Raw genomic sequence first — 19,853 nt, 5'->3', positions numbered from 1 at the left:
TTGTCTGGAACTGCGGAGTTCTGAGCAGGCAGAGGAGAGCCACTAGTTCTGTAGGCCCAAAGGCTTGGGGTAGCGTGGTGCCAGAGTCTCAGTAGCTCCAAACATAGAAGGGGATTTTCAACAGATCCTGAGGAAGCTTTCAAATAACACTTGAAACACAGAAATATAGGAAAATGACAAAACGAAAGACTAAATTACAACCTCAAACCTCCAGCCCATCTCAAGAAACCCTAGGAGCGATGTATATAGAAGAAAATATATCCCATCCACCTCATATATCGGACACAATAGCCACTGAAATTGACAAGCAACTCCAGGAAGCTTTAAAGAAATTCAAACTCGAAATAATCTCCCAGATAAAAGAAGAAATGATAAAAGAAATGAAAGAGATTCTAAATATATCTAAAGAAAACACAGATAAAAAATTGGAGGAACTAAACAAAAAGATAGAATCCCTAGACGAGCAATATAAGAAACAAACAGAATACATAATGCAGATGCACAGAGATATACAGGAAATAAAAAACTCCACTGAAAGTTGTAAAAACCGCCTTAATGAAAGTGAAGATAGAATTTCAGACCTTGAAGACAGGATTGCAGCTAGTGAACAGGAAAGGAAAGATCTTTTGAAAATAACAAGGAATCAGGAAACAACAATTCAACAACTGCAGGACGATGCAAAGAAGAATAACATAAGAATGATAGGGATTAATGAAAGAGAGGGAGACAACATGAAGGATGTCAGGAGGATATTTAGAGAAGTAATAGCTGAAAATTTCCCAAGCATGAGATCAGAAACTGACATCAGAATCAGTGAAGCATATAGAACTCCAAACAGTCATAACCAAAATAAAACTACACCCAGACATATAATAATCACCATCCCAGAAATCCAACACAAGAATAGATTATTAAAAGCTGTCAGAGAGAAAAGACAGATCACTTATAAAGGAAAACCTATCAGAATCACAGCAGACTTCTCAGCACAAACAATAAAGTCAAGAAGAGCATGGAGTGAAGTATTCCAGATCCTAAAGCAAAACGATTTCCAACCGAGACTGATATATCCTGCAAAACTATCATTCAAAATAGATGGTGCAATACGATACTTCCATGACAAAGAACAGCTGAAGAACTTCATGAACACCAAACCAATCCTGCAAAAAATATTGAAAGACAGTTTAGATACACAAAGGAAAAAACCACTAAGCAAAGCAAATAATTAAACAGAACAGAAAGATAAAGATGCAACAGCAGAGAGATAACATTCCTACAATTAACCAGCATTTAACAGTAATAACCATTAATGTAAATGGTCTCAATGCACCAGTTAAAAGAAACAGACTAGCAGAATGGATCAAGAAACAAAATCCAACCATATGCTGTTTACAGGAAACCCATCTAACCCAGAAGGATACTCACAGACTGAAAGTCAAAGGATGGAAAACAATTCTCCATGCAGCAGGAATCCAAAAAAAGGCAGGAGTAGCCATTCTGTTTGCAGACAACGTGAACTTTAAACCAACAATGACCATAAAGGACAAAGAAGGTCACTACATACTCGTAAGGGGAAAACTCCAAGAGGAAGAGATAACTATCTTAAATATATATGCACCAAACTCCAGAGCACCCAGTTATATAAAACAATTATTAACAGAAATGAAAACTCAAATTATCAGTAACACAATTGTAACAGGAGACCTTAATACACCACTGACACCAAGGGACAGATCAACCAGACAGAAAATGAGCAAAGAAATAACAGAACTGAATCACACCTGTGAACAAATGGGTTTGATAGACATATACAGAATGTTCCACCCAACAACATCAGAATACACATTCTTCTCAGCAGTACATGGATCATTTTCTAAAATAGACCATATATTAGCTCACAGAACATATTTAAGCAAATGCAAAAAAGTTGAAATCATCCCTTGCATATTATCAGATCATAGCGCTCTGAAATTAGAAATTAATGACAAAAGATACTGCAAAAATTCCACAAACACATGGAAACTAAATAACACACTCTTGAGTAATCAGTGGGTCACAGAAGAAATTAAAGAAGAAATTAAACAATACCTAAAAGAAAATGAAAATGCAGATACAACTTACCGGAATCTGTGGGATGCAATGAAAGCCGTTCTGAGAGGAAAATTTATTGCACTGAGTTCCCACATCAGGAAAACAGAACGAATACAAATAAATAACTTGATGCTACACCTCAAACAGCTAGAAAAAGAAGAGCAAGTCAAGCCCAAAGCCAAAAGAAGAGAGGAAATTATAAAAATCAGAGCAGAAATCAATGCAATAGAGACTAAGAAAACAATCCAAAGAATCAACGAATCAAAGAGTTGGTTCTTTGAAAGAATAAATAAAATTGATAAGCCCCTAGCCAACCTTATTAAAAAAAGGGAAGAAAAAGCTCAAATTCATGCAATAAGAAATGAAAAAGGAGAAATCACTACAGACCCAATAGAAATACAGAGGATCATCAACACCTATTTCGAAAACCTCTACTCTCAAAAGTTTGATAACACAGAAGAAATAGACAGATTCTTAGAAGCATATGAAGTACCAAAGCTAGATCAAGAGGATATAAAACTGTTGAATAACCCAATCTCTGCTAATGAACTTGAAAATGTAATTAAGGCCTTACCCACCAAGAAAAGCCCAGGCCCAGATGGATTCACTGCAGAATTCTACAAGAAATATAAAGAAGACCTAATGCCGACACTCCTCAAACTATTCAATGAAATTGAAAGGGAAGCAATCCTTCCTAAGTCATTCCTGGAAGCAAACATTACTCTAGTACCAAAACCTGAGAAAGACCCAACTATAAAAGAGAACTATAGACCGATCTCCCTAATGAACACAGATGCAAAAATCCTCAATAAAATATTGGCAAATAGGATCCAGCAAATCATCAAGAAGATTATACACCATGACCAAGTGGGATTCATCCCAGGAATGCAAGGATGGTTCAACATACGCAAATCAATAAATGTAATCCACCATATCAATAAAGCCAAAAATAAGAATCACATGATCATTTCTATAGATGCAGAAAAAGCCTTCGATAAGGTCCAACACTTATTCATGATAAGAACTTTACAGAAAATTGGAATAAATGGTCTTTACCTCAATATAATAAAGGCCATATATGACAAACCAACAGCCAGCATCATACTAAATGGCCAAAAATTGAAAGCCTTTACTTTAAAATCGGGCACAAGACAAGGATGTCCTTTATCACCACTCCTATTTAATATAGTACTGGAAGTACTAGCCAGAGCAATTAGGCAAGAAAGAGAAATAAAAGGGGTAAAGATAGGAAAAGAAGAAGTTAAATTATCATTGTTTGCAGATGACATGATACTCTACATAGAAGACCCCCTAAACTCCATTGAAATACTCTTAGATACAATAAATAAATTCAGTAATGTGGCTGGATACAAAATCAATACTCAGAAATCAATAGCATTCCTATACACAAACAACAAAATTACAGAGAGGGAAATAAGAGAAACTGGACTATTCACATTAGCAAGCAAAAAAATGAAATATTTAGGAATTACTCTTACGAAAGAAGTGAAAGACTTATACAGTGAAAATTATAATACACTGAAAAAGGAAATTGAAGATGATCTCAGAAAATGGAAAGACATCCCTTGCTCATGGATAGGAAGAACAAACATTGTGAAAATGGCCATTCTCCCAAAACTGTTATACAGATTCAATGCAATCCCAATAGAAATTCCATCAACATACCTTATAGATCTAGAGAAATCACTCCTAAATTTCATCTGGAACCAGAAGAGACCCAGAATCGCAAAGGCAATTCTAAGCAGCAAAGACAAAGCAGGAGGCATCACAATCCCTGACTTGAAGTTATACTACAAAGCAACAGTAGTAAAATCAACATGGTATTGGAATCAAAACAGAGCCGAAGATCAGTGGAATAGATTAGAAGATACAACCACAACTACGAACACACTCAACCACCTTATCTTTGATAAAGGAGCCAAGCAGGTTCACTGGAAGAACGACAGTCTCTTTAATAAATGGTGCTGGAAAAACTGGCTCTCCATTTGCCGAAAACTAAAGCTAGACCCATGTCTATCACCATGTACTAAATTAAAATCTAAATGGGTCAAAGATCTGAATATTAAAACAGAAACACTAAATCTATTGGAAGACAAATTAGGTAGAAACCTTGGAGACATAGGAGTAGGTAAAGAATTCATGAACAGGACTCAAACTGCATGGGAAATACTTCCCAGAATCAATAACTGGGACCACTTCTTATTAAAAAGTTTCTGCATGTCAAAAGAAATCTGCAGCATAGTGAAAAGAAAACCCACAAACTGGGAAAAGATTTTAGTGAACTCTCTCTCAGACAAGGGCCTCTTGTCTAAAACATACAAAGAATTAAAGAAACTCAGACCTCCAAAATTCAAAGATCCAATCCAAAAATGGGCATCTGAGATGAATACCCAATTCTCAGATGAAGAAATGCAAATGGCAAATAAATACATGAAAAAATGCTCATCATCATTGGTCATTAGAGAAATGCAAATTAAAACCACACTGAGATACCATCTCACTCCTGAAAGAATGGCCAGGATCAAGAAAACCGACAACAAATGCTGGAGAGGCTGTGGGGAAAAGGGAACTCTCCTGCACTGCTGGTGGGAGTGTAGACTGGTACAGCCTTTGTGGAGATCTGTCTGGAGATTTCTCAAAAAGTTGGGACTGGAAGTCCCATTTATTCCAGCTATTCCACTTCTAGGCATATTCCCAGAAGAACTGAAAGCATCACACCACAGTGATATATGTGCACCTATGTTTATAGCAGCACAATTTGTAATCGCCAGATCATGGAAACAACCCAAGTGTCCATCAACTGAGGAATGGATAAAAAAGTTGTGGTATTTCTATACAATGGAGTATTATTCAGCTATAAAGAAGGATCACATTGAGATATTTATCAATAAATGGGCGCAGCTTGAGACCATACTCATAAGTGAAATAAATCAATCTCGCATGTGTGAATACCGAATAGTTTCCCTAATGTAAGTAATGATTCAAATATATAAAAATATGTGGTAATCATGATTCCCCATTAGGTGGCCTTGGAGCCTTATAAAGTTTTCACTCATTAATTAGAAAGGCTTTATTCTGGGCTTCTTGATTTGAAAAATATTTGAAGTAGAGTATATGAAGTTTTATCCAAATATTTCAAGGAAAAAGACACTATGGTAACTACTATTAAGTCAGGTTATATGGTGGTGAAGTACTAAGTTGTTGAAACAGTCATGCTGTGACCTCTATTGTTATATTGTTATGTCCTGTTTTATCTCAATCTCCCCCTTATTGTTTTAAAAAAATTAGTCATTTCTTATGTTTGTCTTAATTAAAGAAAAAATTCAAATAATTAGGATATATAAATAATAACTCTTTTTGATTTCCTATTAACTTGTTTTGAAGTCCTGTAGTACTCCCACGATCTTGTTTTGACTGATTAGACTCTGTTCCATTCTATATGGTAGTATCAAGTTTGAAGACATAGGCAACTACTTTGAAGACAATAAGATTCACTAAGATACCCATTCTGGTTTGACTATTGTCTTCTTTGGAAGTCCTGTAATGTTTACAATGCCTAAGTTGTATTGGTCTTGTTCTCTACTGTTTTGTCCAACTTTATAATATCTAATGAGATAGACAATTCTTTTTAAGGAAACAAGGGACAACGTTGATAACCATAGTTGATAAACTTGTACTGTGTTCTACACCATGTGCTATGTCTATCCTTGGTATTGACTGACAGCTTTGTTTTGCCATATTTGACTGTATTCTCCCCCCCCCTCCCCAAAAGTAATAAGCACTAAGGAGTAATGAAATCCAAAGTGTGTGAATTTTGTTGTAAAAAAGAGAGGGGAAGAAAAAAAAAAGAGCTCTAACGGATATAACAGCAAGTGTGTTTAGGGGTGTTAAATAGCTGACTGTATCAATGTTTGTGGATCATTGAACACAGCTGTTTGCAGTCTACCTGTTTGAATGTCCACCTTGTATTCTTTGATGCTGTGATTTGAGGAACTATTTTCAAGATGATAATATGTAATATACTAACAGGTGATTTCTTACTGTTATGTTTTTTTTTGTTTGTTTGTTTGTTTGCTTTGTTTTTGTTTTGTTTTGTTTTGTTTTGTTTTGTAGTTCTGTATTACGTGTACCCTTACACCGCTTTGGTTTGTTTTGTGTTTTTCTCTTTTTCCTCTTAAATAAAAAAAAAAAAAAACAATAACAAGAAAACAAACAGCAACAATACAAAGGCTAGAAGATGATAAGACGATCTATAACTTAAGAAATAAGAACATAAAAGAAGAAGTAGGGAAACAAACAAATGGACTACACAAGCTATTCACAGAAATAATCCAAGAGAATTTCCCTAATTTAGCAAAAGGTAAAGATACTCAGATGTATGAGGCATACAGGAACCCAGCCACCTACAACCCAAACAGAGCTACACCCAGGCATATAATAATCAAAATTCCAGAAATCCAATAAAAGAACAGAATATTAAAAGCCGTCAGAGACAAGAAACAGATCACTTACAAGGGAACACCCATCAGAATTACAGCAGACTTCTCGGCACAAACCATCAAATCATGAAGAGCATGGGGGGAAATAATTCAAGCTTTGAAAGATAATAACCTCCAGCAAAGATTGATATATCCTGCACAAATGTCCCTGGAAATTGATGGAAAAACAAAGTGCTTCCAGGATAAAGAGGAACTAGGGGAATTTGCAACCACCAATTCAACTCTATAGAGAATACTGCAGGATATTCTAAAAAAGGAAAATACCAAGATTCCAGAAACAGTGGCAGAGGGGCCACAATGAATGGAGCAGAAAGAGAAAGGAAGACAAACTGACAACAAACGACAGAAAAAGAGCTCAACAGAAATGAGGCAGAGAAGATTAAATGGTAGGACCAGCTATTTTGGAGAAAACAAGACATCATAATAGCTAGTGCTGATTTAGTATCATCTTGTTTTGAAGTCCCATCAAGCTTTTATTCTTCTGTCTCCATCAGTCTTAACAGGTTGTATCTTACTGGATTTTATTATATGTGATAATATGAACAAAAACTTTTATAGACAAGGAGATTATACAGAAACCATTATTAATTTTCTGTTAGTTGGTTCTAAATACCCTGTAATAATGTCATTCTCTTGAATGGTTTTACATTGTCTTGATATGTTTGGTGCTACAGTATACAAAGTTATACTCAAAGATTTCAAGGAAAGAGACACTATGGTAACTACTTTTTATGTCAGGATATCTTGTGGTGAAACACTATTTTGCTTAAATGGTTATGTTTTGACCTGCCTTGTTTTGCTGTCATGCCCTGTTTTATCTCAATCTCCTTTTTTAATTCTTTATTTTTTTATTTTTATCTTTTTAATTAAGGGAAAAATAAATAAATAATGGCAGGATACATTATAGTTACCTACTTTGATTTCCTATTAACTTGATTTGAAACCCTGTATTGCCCTCACCATCTTGTTTTGACTCATTTTCCCCTATTCTGCTTAGCTTGATAGTACCAAGTTAGAAAGTATAGACAACAACTCTGAAGACAATAGGATTCATTATGATGCCCATTCTGGTTGACTATTATCTTCTTTTAAAGTCCTGTAATGTCTCCAGTGTTTTGGTTTTATTCTTTACTGTTTTGTTCAATTTTATTATAACTGATGATATAGGCAATTCTTTTTATAGCAAGAGGTGTTATGGTAACCACTGCTGATCACCCTGTATTTTGTTTTTACATTATCTATTATGTCCATCCTTTTGATTTGACTGACTCTGTTCTGATATGTCGCATTTGGTTTTACTCTCTTCAAAAAAAGTAATAAGAACTGTGGAGATAATAAAACCCAAAATGTGTAATTGTCATTGTACAAAGAAAAGAAGGTGCTCTAAAGGTTATAACTGCATATATGTTTGAGTGTGTAGGATGGACAACCATATTACTTTTTTTGTATCATTGAACAAAACGGTTTGCACTCTCACTGTTTGAAAGTCCACTTTATATGCTTTAATTTTGTAACTTGAACAACTACTTCTAAGATGAAAATATGTAATCTATTAACTAGTGATTTCTTACTGTTTATTTTTTAAATTTTATATTACTTGTACCCTTTTTTTCTCTTTTTCTCCTTAAATAAAAATTTAAAAAAAGACAGGGCAGAGATTTTTAGCATCTGCCTGAACACCCACTGACAGGTGGCAAAACGTCTGTTTGAACATGCAGCCTCACTATTGTCCCTTGCCTAGGAATGTACCAAGTCGTGGAGGGCATCATCTCACCCGTCAATGACAACTATGGGAAGAAAGACCTGGTACCCTCCCATCACCGAGTGGCCATGGTCCGTCTGGCCCTGCAGACGTCTGACTGGATTCGGGTGGACTCCTGGGAGAGTGAGCAGGTGCAGTGGATGGAGACGGTGAAGGTGCTCAGGTAATATATGTGGCCATGCGTTTGTGAGAGGAAGTCACAAGGTCCAACAGTGGAAGTCAGGACAGACAGCTGGGCAGAGCTTCAGCCAGAACCACTCTTCCAAGACCCTAGAAGTGTTTCTGTTTAGGGAGAGAGAGACCTGTTAGATTTTCAGAGAGGTCCTCAAGCAAGAATGAATCACAAACCACTGACCATCAGGAAGCACCTGGTGGAAACACCTAGCCTAACTGGTTTCCAAAGGCTGTGGCATCAGGGGCCTAAGCCATCCCTTGTAGCTATGTCACTTTGAGAAAATGATTCACCTGAGATCCATTTCTCACTTGCAAAATGAGAACATAAAATATACTGAAGATTTTTTAAATATAAGTATTTACTGAACTACAAGTGTCTCCTATCATTAAGTGGGACTTTCAATTTTTTTGTCATTAATGAGGTGGGAAAACTGATTCTATTTAAGAAGCTCTCTTTTCTAGTTGCAGAAACCTTGGGTTCTCTAAATCTAGACCTTTCTGTGAAATAGAAAAAAAAAAGATTATAGAAACAGCCAGTGTTTTACAAAATCTTTGGAATTGCTATTAGTGTTCAGTGTAAGATAGCTGTGTAAAGTCAAGGCCAGCCCCATATGTTGGACAATGGGTCACCGATTTGTGTCTGGAAACTTCACAGGGACTTAGTAGGACAGAAGGAATTCCATGTGTCCTGGCAGCCAGAGCGGACCCTGAAGTAGGTCTGTCTCATGATTAGGAACAGCCTGCCCTACTGGATGGGAGTGCAAACTGGGGGCTGACACTGCAGTTGTCAGGGACAGAGCAGACGTGGCAAGGTCAAATATTTGGCAGACCTGTGGATAATGTGTTTGGGTTTCTGTAGTTTACTTATCTTTCAAGGCACTTGGAAGAAGTGTTTATATTTTCACTAAACATACAAATTCCGTGTCCTGATTCTTGTTACTCACCTTTTAATGGAAAAGAACCAGTTAGAAGCATTTAGCAGTTTTAGTTGCACTTCAGAACCTGCTGCCAAACTACAAGGAGACCAAACATGAAATAATTGTCAGGATACATATTCCCTTCTTTTTTAACCACCCATCAGTATGAGCAAAGACTCAAATTGAAAATTTCACAAGGAATAAATTTACACTTCCATCATCTTTTTAGAATGAGTCTTAGTCATTTGTCATTTATCTGGGCTAATAGGAACTGGAGAAAGACAACAAAATCCAACAAATCACTTAGCTTTTATATGTATGTAAGTAGGTATGTATGTAGTCAGAGATAGGGGTTTTCTCATACACCCTGTGAGAGACAGTGTTGCAGAAGGCATGGATTTTAGAGCCTAATTTACTAGTTGAATGACTTGATTCCTTACCTGATAAAGTGGAAATGTCACCACCTATTTCACGAATACTGTGTGAATTAACTGAGATTATGTAAGCAAATTATTTGGTTATAGTACGTGCTTAATAATGTTAGCTACCCTCTCTGCATCCTTAATGCTGGCCATGATTTGTTCTTAAAACTTGTAAAACTACTTGTGAATACCTAGATGTTGACCACAGAAATTTAATGTTACCACTTTTAGGCTACAGCATTCAGATATGAGCACAGATAGTAAAATCTGTAAAGAACATGTTATTTTTCTCTTTTATTCTTTAAAGTCTTTTAGTGTAGTGCGTCTCAGTGCTGGTTGCACATTGGGGCCACCTGTGGAGCTTTTAAAAGACCAGTTGCCTAAGTCTCACCCCAGAGACTGTGACTTCTGGGAGGGACATGGAATTTTAAGAATTGCCTGCTAATAATATGGGACTGAGGATGAACCCCACCTCAATCACTAAGCTTGAGAACCCCACTCCTAATCAGTATTGAAAGCCACTCAAAGCAGTAGTCTAAACCCTGCTGCAAGAATCACCTGGAACACTTTAAAAATGTTCATATCCAGGATGGAGATTTTGATTTGCTGGGGTGGACTAATCCTTTTGAAGGTTCCCAGAAGATTATATTATACTACCATGGTTGAGAATCATTAATATACTAAACAATTTTAACAATAGCTGACTGCGAGTTTCTTAAAGATATTTTAAAGGTTAAAAATCTGGTCCAAATCATAAAGTGGTTATAGAAGCATGATGTGATGAGGCCCCATCGTTTTCCCCATGTAGTATTCTCCTGATGAAGATAACTGAATATACATCACACTGACACAATAACGAATATGAAATCACTGCGGGGCTCATTAAGGATTATTTTTCTTCTTATCAGATTGTTTATTTTATGCTAATGTTTTTGAATCTAGGCCAACACTTGTGTCTTTAGAGCACTTAAAGACTCCTCCATGTTAAGGGGAAGAGGCCCTTATTCACAGTGCTCCCTCATCCCTGGTCATCATCTCATAAACTCACTGCAAACATGGTCGCATGTAGTCCTCATTTTACAGATGAACACAGCTCAAGCTCAGGCAGGATAAGTTATTCAAAGTCGCGACCAATAAGCTAGAGGCGGAGCTACAGTCTGCTCCACTCAGAAGCCAGACTGTGGGCTGTCTTCAAATCAGCAACATGCTCGCTGGGAATACGAGGTCACAACACAGAACCCAGCTTTCCAGTGGGTCTTCTCTGGAGACCAAGGCAGCTGCAGACAAGAGACTATGTCCCCAGGGTCAGTTCTGAGGCCTCAAGCTGGATACACCAGGGTACCACGCAGGTGGGCAGCGAGGAGAAATGACAGCCCTTCCCCAAAATCTATGGAGAAAGTGCAATTGGTGTTGAAAATAATCATTTACACAGCAAAGTTCCAATACCCAGCTAATATTCAAAGCAGATTTAACTTGAAATAAGAGCTTCAAGGTAAGTAAAATGAAATAACAATCACCTTCTTTACTATATCACTTGCCACAAGTGCCATGTTCTTTAACACATAACTCGTCTGCTCAGTGACTCTAAAAGGTAGGTGGGTTTAGCCCATTTCACAGATGAGAAGATTTAAACTCTGAAAGGATCTGTAACATTCTCCACCTCCTAATTGTTTGCACTTAGAAAGTGAAACCAGGGATATAGTTCAGTGACACAAGCGCCTGCCTGGCAAGCACAAGGTTGTGAGTTTGATCCCTGATATCAAAAAAAAAAAAAAAAAAAAAAAAAAAAAAGTTAGAAAGTGGAGAAGAGACTCAAGCATATTTTACAGTCTGGTGAAAGAGCCCAGACCAACCCAGAAGTAAATCTGTAGAAATAAAGCTTACTGAGACCAAAGCAGTGAAAGGACAATGAAAACAGAGCCCCGCACGACTCACAAGCAGACCAGGTTCAAAATACACCCTTGGAAAGCAGGGATGGTAATGCCTATTTTTAGGCTTTTGTGATGGTGAATAAGCCTGCACATTAAGCAGTAGCACAGTATGGCCTACAGCTAGCTCTCAATAAAAATTCTAGGCTCTGAAAAGATGTAGCCAGGTCTCTGAAATCATTGGAAGGGCTTTGGACCAGAGTTAGATGTATTTTATTCATCCAGTCCTCCATCATTCCTGAATTCAGGAGACTTTAGAGGGCACTTTCCAGGAACTAAGAGTACCAGGATGAGTAAAATGAGGCGCCTGTTCACAGTCAGGTGGGAAGACAGAGAGTGGCGATCATAATCACAGCTACAGTTTATTGAGCACATTCCGTGCACAGCCCAGCACTGAGCTTTTCAGTTGCAGCACACGCCTCCCAGCGGTGCCGGGCAGCAGAGCACTTCCACCGTATTTTGCAGGGCAGCAGCACTTTCTCGTGTGGTCTTATGATTCTTGTTGTAGATAAGGCTGCATTTAACTCTTATGATCAGGTCATTACCTGAGGTCAGTGGAACTCAGTGTCCGTGACTCCTGCAGGACCATACCAGCAGGATTACTTGGACTTGAACCCAAGTCCAAGCTTTGGTTGTGAGGCACATGCTTTTCTCACCAGGCACTGCTCCGTCCCATATGCAGCTCCAATGAACACAGACAATGGGAAGTAAAAGCTGGAAGATCAGATTGAGACAAGAAACTGTGTACAGGGATTACTTGTGTTAAGAAAAGAAGGTACAGGTTATCTCTTGATTCCAGAAAGCTAGATTGCTGTGCATCCCAGATTGGTGTAAGTCTAGTCATATCTGAAATGCTGGGTGCACAGTGCATGAATTAACTCCTCTCATCTTTATGATCTCCCATCAGAGCTGGGCACTATCACTGTATCCCATGATGAGATGAGGGATCATCCAGACAGAGACCTGAAATCACCCACCAAGAGCCACATAGCTAGCCAATGGGAGCTGTGATTCAACTAAGACCAGTTGGCTCCAAATCCTGGCTTCTAGCCCTCAGCATACTGCACTTTTAAACAGTAGTTTATACTAAGAGCAAGTGTCTTTAATGACAGCCAGAGCCATACCATGCCTGTGCTGATTGTGTACATCTACCTTCACAAAAGCCTAAAAATTAGACATTACCATTCCTGCCTTCCAAATGCAAATGTGTGAAGAAAATGCTACAAGAGTAAAATTAGGCTCGCTTTCATACTTTTACCCAGGGCAAGTGGAAGTGGACTCCTTTGGGTAGGGTCGTCCAGGAGAACCCAGGTGAAATCTGCTTTCTGTCCTAGCACCCGGCACAGTGCGTGGCTCATAGTAGGCCCTCAGCAGATATTTGTGGAATGACCTAAGATGGGTAGGAGCAGGCTGAGACTTAAATCCTGAGAATCCTGGTGGATTTGGAAGTTAGAGGTTGATACACCTGAGCCTGTATATTTATGCTGCAGGCATCATCAGAGCCAACTGCTCAGATCTGCAGCCCGGATGGAAGGCCTGGACCCTGACAAGCCACCTTCAGACCTCACAGGTGGGTACCAAGCCTCAGGTCTGCAGGACGGGGAATGGCAAGGATTCTTGTGAAAGCTGATGGGGAATTTGCTGCCCAAAGGAGCTTACCTACTTTGTGATTTATGGCTGTGACATGGATTAGTCAGGACCATACGGGGAGAAACTGGTGAGTGATGGTTCTTTGAAAACCCTTAGCCTTTTAAAATTCAGGATGAGGGGCTGGGGGATTTAGCTCAGCGGCATAAGCGCCTGGCTTGCAAGCAGGCAGTCGTGAGTTCGATCCCCGGTACCAATAAAAAGGAAAAAGACAAAAAAAAAAAAAGTAAAAAAAATAAAATTCAGGATGGGTCATCATAAAATCCATAGTTACTCCATGGGCTACTCAGAAAAAGAAAGTCATGTTTAAGTCATGTAAAGTCAACTTGGAGTATCTTCCTAATTTGTAACTCTGTTGTATTCTACTAGTGTTTGATGGAAACTAGTTACCTGTGATTTCAGAAGGTGAGCAGTCAGAGCATGCAAGTCAAAGGCATGACCTGCTCGTGCAAATAAATAAGCAGGAGATCTTTGGGTGGTTGGAGGGCAAGAGGCAATGTGAGCAGAAAATCACCATGCCAAACTTTTGGCAAACCATCTTCAATTTTCTACTACAAGGTCCCCAACTTTGGTTGGTAGACACTACTTTTGGATCAGAAGGGCTCAAGACTGCCAAGGATAAATACACTTGAAATGCTTATTTACTGCAGGACTTTTCAGAACTTTTATTGCACACCCCTATGCATTGTGACTCGAGAAGAAAAGGAGAAAGCCTGCAGCCATTCCTCTCACTTTTAACTGTGAAAACTTTTCTGTTCTTTTTCACAATGCCTGTTAGTATTTTTCAGAGCTGGTTCCCCCAAAGCACAAAGGAAACACTCTTCTAAAAGGACTCGGAACTGGTATGGTGGCGCGTGCCTCTATCCCAGCACTCTGAGAAGCTGAGAGGAGAGAAACAGAAGTTCAAGCCCAGTTTTGGAGGTTTAACAGCTTAGTGAAACTGGGTCTCAGAATAAGAAATAGAAACAAGCTGGGGATGTAATTCACTGGGGATGCCCTGGGTTCAATCCCTAGTACTGAATGAGTGAATGAATGAATAAGATTTAAAAATAAATAAAAGAACTTGGAAAGCTGTCAGGCCCTAAATGTGCCATGTAGTTCACAGATGCTGGTTCAAGAATCCCACAATTCCGAGCCCTTCCCAGACTCTTGCATGGGGTCAAGGCACTGTGTTTAATAAGCATTCTGGTTTACCTTGTTGCCAGCTTGGTGATGTGTGCTTCACTAAGAATCTAAAGATTTATAGTGCCTCTCATATAATCCACTAAGATGTTTATTGTATCTTCTGGTCTCTCTGTCTCTCCTTTACCTGCATAGGCTTCTCCCCAGCCAATCCATTATGACCCAGTGCCCAGTGTTCATCAGCTTTTGCATCTCCTATGGCTCAGCAGCTCCTCCTGAAAGGCCCCCTTGCCCCATGGACACTTCCCCAGGCCAGGAGACAGGCTGGGAGTGGTGGGAGCCTAAGCAAGGTCAGGAAGGCTATGTGCAGAAGGCAGCTGCACCTCCACAGGTTGTGGAGAGAGATAAGGAGCAGCCAGTGTGAAATGGCGGGGTACTGAGCTGAGCCTCCACCTCCCAAACTTCACCTCTAGTGGATGCTTCCAGAATCCCTGTCTCACCTCTGCCTGGCTGCTTCTCTTTCCTCTTCCCTCCTTGGCTCTCCTGTTGAAGACCTGCCTGTCCTGCAAGACTCAATTCAGAGCTCACTACGCTGTGAAACCAGACCATGCTGCCCTCATTCATATCAAGTCTGACAAAGCTCATTCACTTTTCTGGAGGCCACTTGGTCCTCTAATGTTCAGACTTTCTTGTGCTTTGAAGATGGACTCTCTCCTTGGCTGACAGGTTCAAAGGATTCTCTTTCCAGAAAAACAGCAGGCCTTTGATCTGTTTCCATTTTGTACCCATCAGATGCCCATGTCCAGCTTCATCTCTGGTGGCCTCTTATTTGGGTCCAGCAGTTCATGTTACTGACTGTATGTGGAGGGTGCAGGCAGATACCACCATCACTGGCTGTGTTAATACCTTGTGCCAGGCAGAAAACTGCCATAGCCTTCTTCACTCGGTCTCTCAGTTTTTACCTCTTCCACTGCAGACTTTATTAGCCCTGTTTTATAGTTGAAGAAATAGGCCCATGGGCTCAGCATAACTTTCCAGGGTACCAGCATACCTGAAATTCAAACCAGGACTAACTGACCTTAAGACTGATGCACATGAATGTCATCAACATCCAAAGTTAAAGGTACTGGTGGCATTTCTTCACCAGTAAATTTATGTAAATTTTGCAAAATTTGACTTCATCCACTTTGTAAGGCTCATAGCTACTCAAAGGCAGAGACATATTGCCCCCAAAATGCCCACAGACAACCATTTGTGCCACTGTGTCACTGTCAGGATGAATCATGTTAGCAGCCTTTATACTACTTCTTAAGTTATGTACTTTGGACTTAGAATCATTCAGTCTGAATATTCTGCAGTATCTATGTGAATGGATTTGAAAGAGATATTGTGAATGCTTTTTGTGAGGCCTGAAGACAAGAGGTTCACAATTGATGACTTTTGCTCATGTTGCCATAAGAAGTGACCCATCACATGCAACTGTCACATGGAATGAAAGGCACCACCAGCCTTGTAGATATACCTTTACTTTGGGAGTTAGGAGATGTGAGGGCACTTGTTCTAACAAGGTTCAGAATGCATAGTGTCCTTTGCTGTCATTATTAATAAGTCAGGGTACCCCATAGTGAAGCAAGTATTTGGAAATTGTCTCCACAAAACCCACTGAAAGAAAAAAGGGGTGTCTCTGTTCTCTGATCTATGGGAACATAGAAGATATGCCTATGGCCCCAAGAGACCTTGGAATTAAATTTCATCATTTAATCTTCCCCATGGGAAGACTGCATAGAAACTACTCCGTCATCTGAAAGATCACACACTGACCTCTTGCTGTACTATAGTGGCTGGATAAACAGGAAATCAGGGTAAAACTTCATAGTTGTAGAACAGTATATATCCACATATGTATTATGAACAATGTATTAGTGAGAAGTGTGAATTACTAAATCATCATGGTTTTAAATGGGCCAGCCACTAAGCAGACAATTTAAAAATGTTGAATGTATATTTTGATGAGTAGCTTGGTAGATAACTGGGCAAATGGATGAATGAATGAAGGGCAGTTATTACATTTGCATATAGCATGTTCTGTCTGCCAGCTACTAGTATATGTACATCATCTTCATAAGTTCATTCTATAATACTATAAGGTAACCCTATACTTTATACTATTAACATGTTCATTTGAAAACTGAGGTCTCATGAGCTAGTGCATTGCTGAACCAGAATTTGAACCTAAGGTGTCTGACTCGAGTCTACAGGGCTTTACAAATGTGTTTCCTTAATTACATTGGTTGCTTTGAATGAATCTAATGATGTTGACTTGTGTATGAGGAATCTGAGGCCCAGAGAAAGAAGGGTCTTGGCTGTAGCCCTGCAGAAGCCTATGTCCAGCTGAAACCAGCTGATGATTTCTCCCAAGGTACCTCTGGCCTCTCACCTTCCCTGCCACAGCCAACTCAGAGCTCTTTTTTAAACCCATCCCTGCGCATATCCAGATTCTTTCACACGTTCCATCACTGAAGGAACAAACTGAGCCTTTCTGCAAGGTTTCTTCCCATGGGTGGTAACCGGGAGTCCCATCCTTCCTGAAGCCTCATGGTGACAGATGCCATCCTTCTAGGAGGCCAGCCTTTGCTGAAGCCTTCATGGAAGCTAGAATCAAATTGTGGAAGGATCATGGATATTGCAGCAAGATGTTAACATAGACATTATTTTTTCTTTTCAGATTATCCTGCCCAAGAACTTGCACAGTGTTAGCAAAATCTGCCTGGTTCCTAGCCCTCAAAGGCTTCTCAGTTATGTTGCATATAGATTCCCACCAGACCAGCATGAGGTGGCAGAGCCTAGCAGTTAGAGATCCCCCACCTGGATGGTGGCTGCTTGGGTTCAAATCCTGACTACTGTGACTAGCAGAGGGCCTCAGGCAAATCACTTGCCTCTCCCTGCCTCAGTTTCCCATTCTGCAAAATTGGCACAACCATGCCTACTGCATGAAATTGTTCTGAAGATCATATGGTATTATATACCATAAGTGATTAGTAATAATGTGGTATTGAGCACATCATCAATATTTGGTGATATTTTATCACAATCAGCTTTTATTAGAACAGATTCCAGAGCATTATCCACATTGATCACTTGTTCTGGAGCTTCATTGTTTTGGAAATGGAAATGAAAAGACCACCAACTGGAGTCGTAGATGCTTTTTGGTTATCCAAAGAGTCTTTATAATTAATCTTTAGATTTAGATTTCATATAAAAGTGCCAGCTCCCAGTTCTTAATAACAGTAGGACTGAAGTACATTTCAAATAGGCCAGTGACTTGTCCAAGGTCCAGAGCTTGTTAGTCTTTGAGGTTTAAAAATTTTATTTTCCATCAAAAAGTGGAATTCTGGGAACAGAACAGCCTTTGTCATGGTCCAGAGTCATCACAGAGAGATTTTGTGTTATAGCACTAAAAAGAAAAAAAAAAAAAAAAAAAAGACTTGTTTGTATCCCTTGGAACTCTATCAATATTAAAAGATGTATTGACGAAATCATTACTTAGAATTGTATGTCCCGACATAGCTTCAAACATGCTTTTTAAGTCAGGAACGTGGAAACACTGAGTTCCCAGTCCATTCCAAGAAAAATATCTTCCAACAGAATAGCCCAGTACCTTTCCTGGCAGTGACCCTTCTGTAACCATGCTGAGATCCACCCTTGTTTTTGCAGCTGCACCTGAGCTGAAACTCCTCTGCGGGGCAGACATCTTGAAGACCTTCCAGACCCCCAACCTCTGGAAAGACTCACACATCCAGGAAATAGTGGAGAAGTTTGGCTTGGTGTGCGTGAGCCGGGCAGGGCATGACCCACAGGGGTACATCTTGGGTTCACCCATCCTGTCCAAATACAGACACAACATTCACCTGGCCAGGGAGCCAGTGCCAAACGAGATTAGTGCTACATATGTGAGGAGAGCCCTGAGCCAAGGGCAAAGTGTGAAGTACTTGCTTCCTGATGCTGTCATTGGCTATATCAAGGACCATGGTCTGTACATGACAGACAGTTCCCAGAAAGGCAGAAGTACCCAGAGGAATAAAGGAAAGACAAGCTAGGCAAGCCACTAGTCAACCCCTCTGCCACCCAGCTCCTCCTGGAGTGAGGTTTTAGCTTTGCTTTGTTTTCTGCTTTTCTGGGGGGCTTTCTTTGTCTTATTACTATAATGATGTTACCTCTGATGAGTCTTCTACCCCAGGAAGAATACGTTCTGTCTACACAGCCAGGAAATATATTTATCAAAGAAGCTGGAATGGTATGCCAGATCATCAAGATCAGGCAGCGCTGCTCAGAGCCCCTGCACGATGAGGCCTCCTTACCTTGTGTCAGTGGTAATCATGGCACCAACACTGAATATCATTCTGAGCTCAGTCAGCCCTTGAGGATAGAACCAGAATTTCCCACATGCATTTTTTTACTGGGTCCACGTGTGGCCTGCTGGTCCTGATTGGCAGGATTTGACAGGATTCTAATTACTGAACAGTGGGCCTTATCAACATCCTTGTTTCAAACAGTAATGCTGAGGAGTGAAATGTTTGGAAACGACCCTTATACCACATCTCCATTTACAAACTGTTGTCTGCTTGCCTCCTGGCCTCTCATGAAATTCAAACTAAACTCTAAGTAGTGAATCTCAAATGATATTTTTGATACAAATATTTTTTAACATTGCTATACTCTAAACACCAAGTCTCCTGATTTTCAAGTTTCTAAAAAGAAACTGAAGTAAAACAGATGCCTATTTTAGAGAACCTTTTTGAATGTTTTATGACTGCCTGCCTGTTTGAATATTGGCAAAGGGATAAATAATAAATCGACATCAAAACGTACTAATGAAAAGTTTCTTTTTTCCCCTTCCTTTTGTTATATTATTAATGCCTGGTGTGCCAGCTGTTGCTCTTTTTTTAGCTATTTCATGAGATTTGCTACTGTTCCAGTGGAACAGGCATGAATTTAAGTGTGTGGCTCAGGTATTCTGAGTAGAGGAAGAAATTGTTCTTCGGCACCGCACAAATGACTTTCTAATCCAAACCATTGGGTCTTTGGCGTTGTTCTAGTGAGCCCTTAAAGATGAGAACAGAGGCCTTTGGTGCGTCCAGGACTTGTCTTTCCACCCTCAGATTATGAAAAGGCTTTGATTGTGCTAATTCTGTCAGTGGTTATTCTATACTGCTGACAGAATACACCCAGAATTTTCTTCTCTGTGGTTCTACTCTGGTGCATCTTTGCCACAG

The 19,853-nt window shown here is 39.5% G+C and overlaps 1 protein-coding gene across 4 annotated transcripts in view; it reads left to right on the top strand.

The window, feature by feature from the left end:
• The window catches only part of Nmnat3 (nicotinamide nucleotide adenylyltransferase 3), a 129,652-nt gene extending 110,194 nt beyond the window's left edge, over positions 1–19,458 (top strand). For all 4 annotated transcript variants that reach the window (XM_013160017.3, XM_013160016.3, XM_005006710.4 and 1 more), the window contains 3 exons: positions 8,350–8,533; positions 13,302–13,381; positions 18,295–19,458. In XM_013160017.3, coding sequence (XP_013015471.2) covers positions 8,350–8,533; positions 13,302–13,381; positions 18,295–18,677 — 647 coding nt within the window. In that variant the 3' untranslated portion in view covers positions 18,678–19,458. The remainder of the gene's footprint in view (positions 1–8,349; positions 8,534–13,301; positions 13,382–18,294) is intronic.
• The last annotated feature ends 395 nt before the right edge of the window (positions 19,459–19,853 follow it).

Source organism: Cavia porcellus, unplaced genomic scaffold (genome assembly GCF_034190915.1).
Source record: "Cavia porcellus strain 051 isolate PalLab524CR breed Dunkin Hartley unplaced genomic scaffold, mCavPor4.1 scaffold_5, whole genome shotgun sequence".
NCBI lineage: Eukaryota > Metazoa > Chordata > Mammalia > Rodentia > Caviidae > Cavia > Cavia porcellus.
This window is presented reverse-complemented; position numbering and strand designations above follow the sequence as displayed.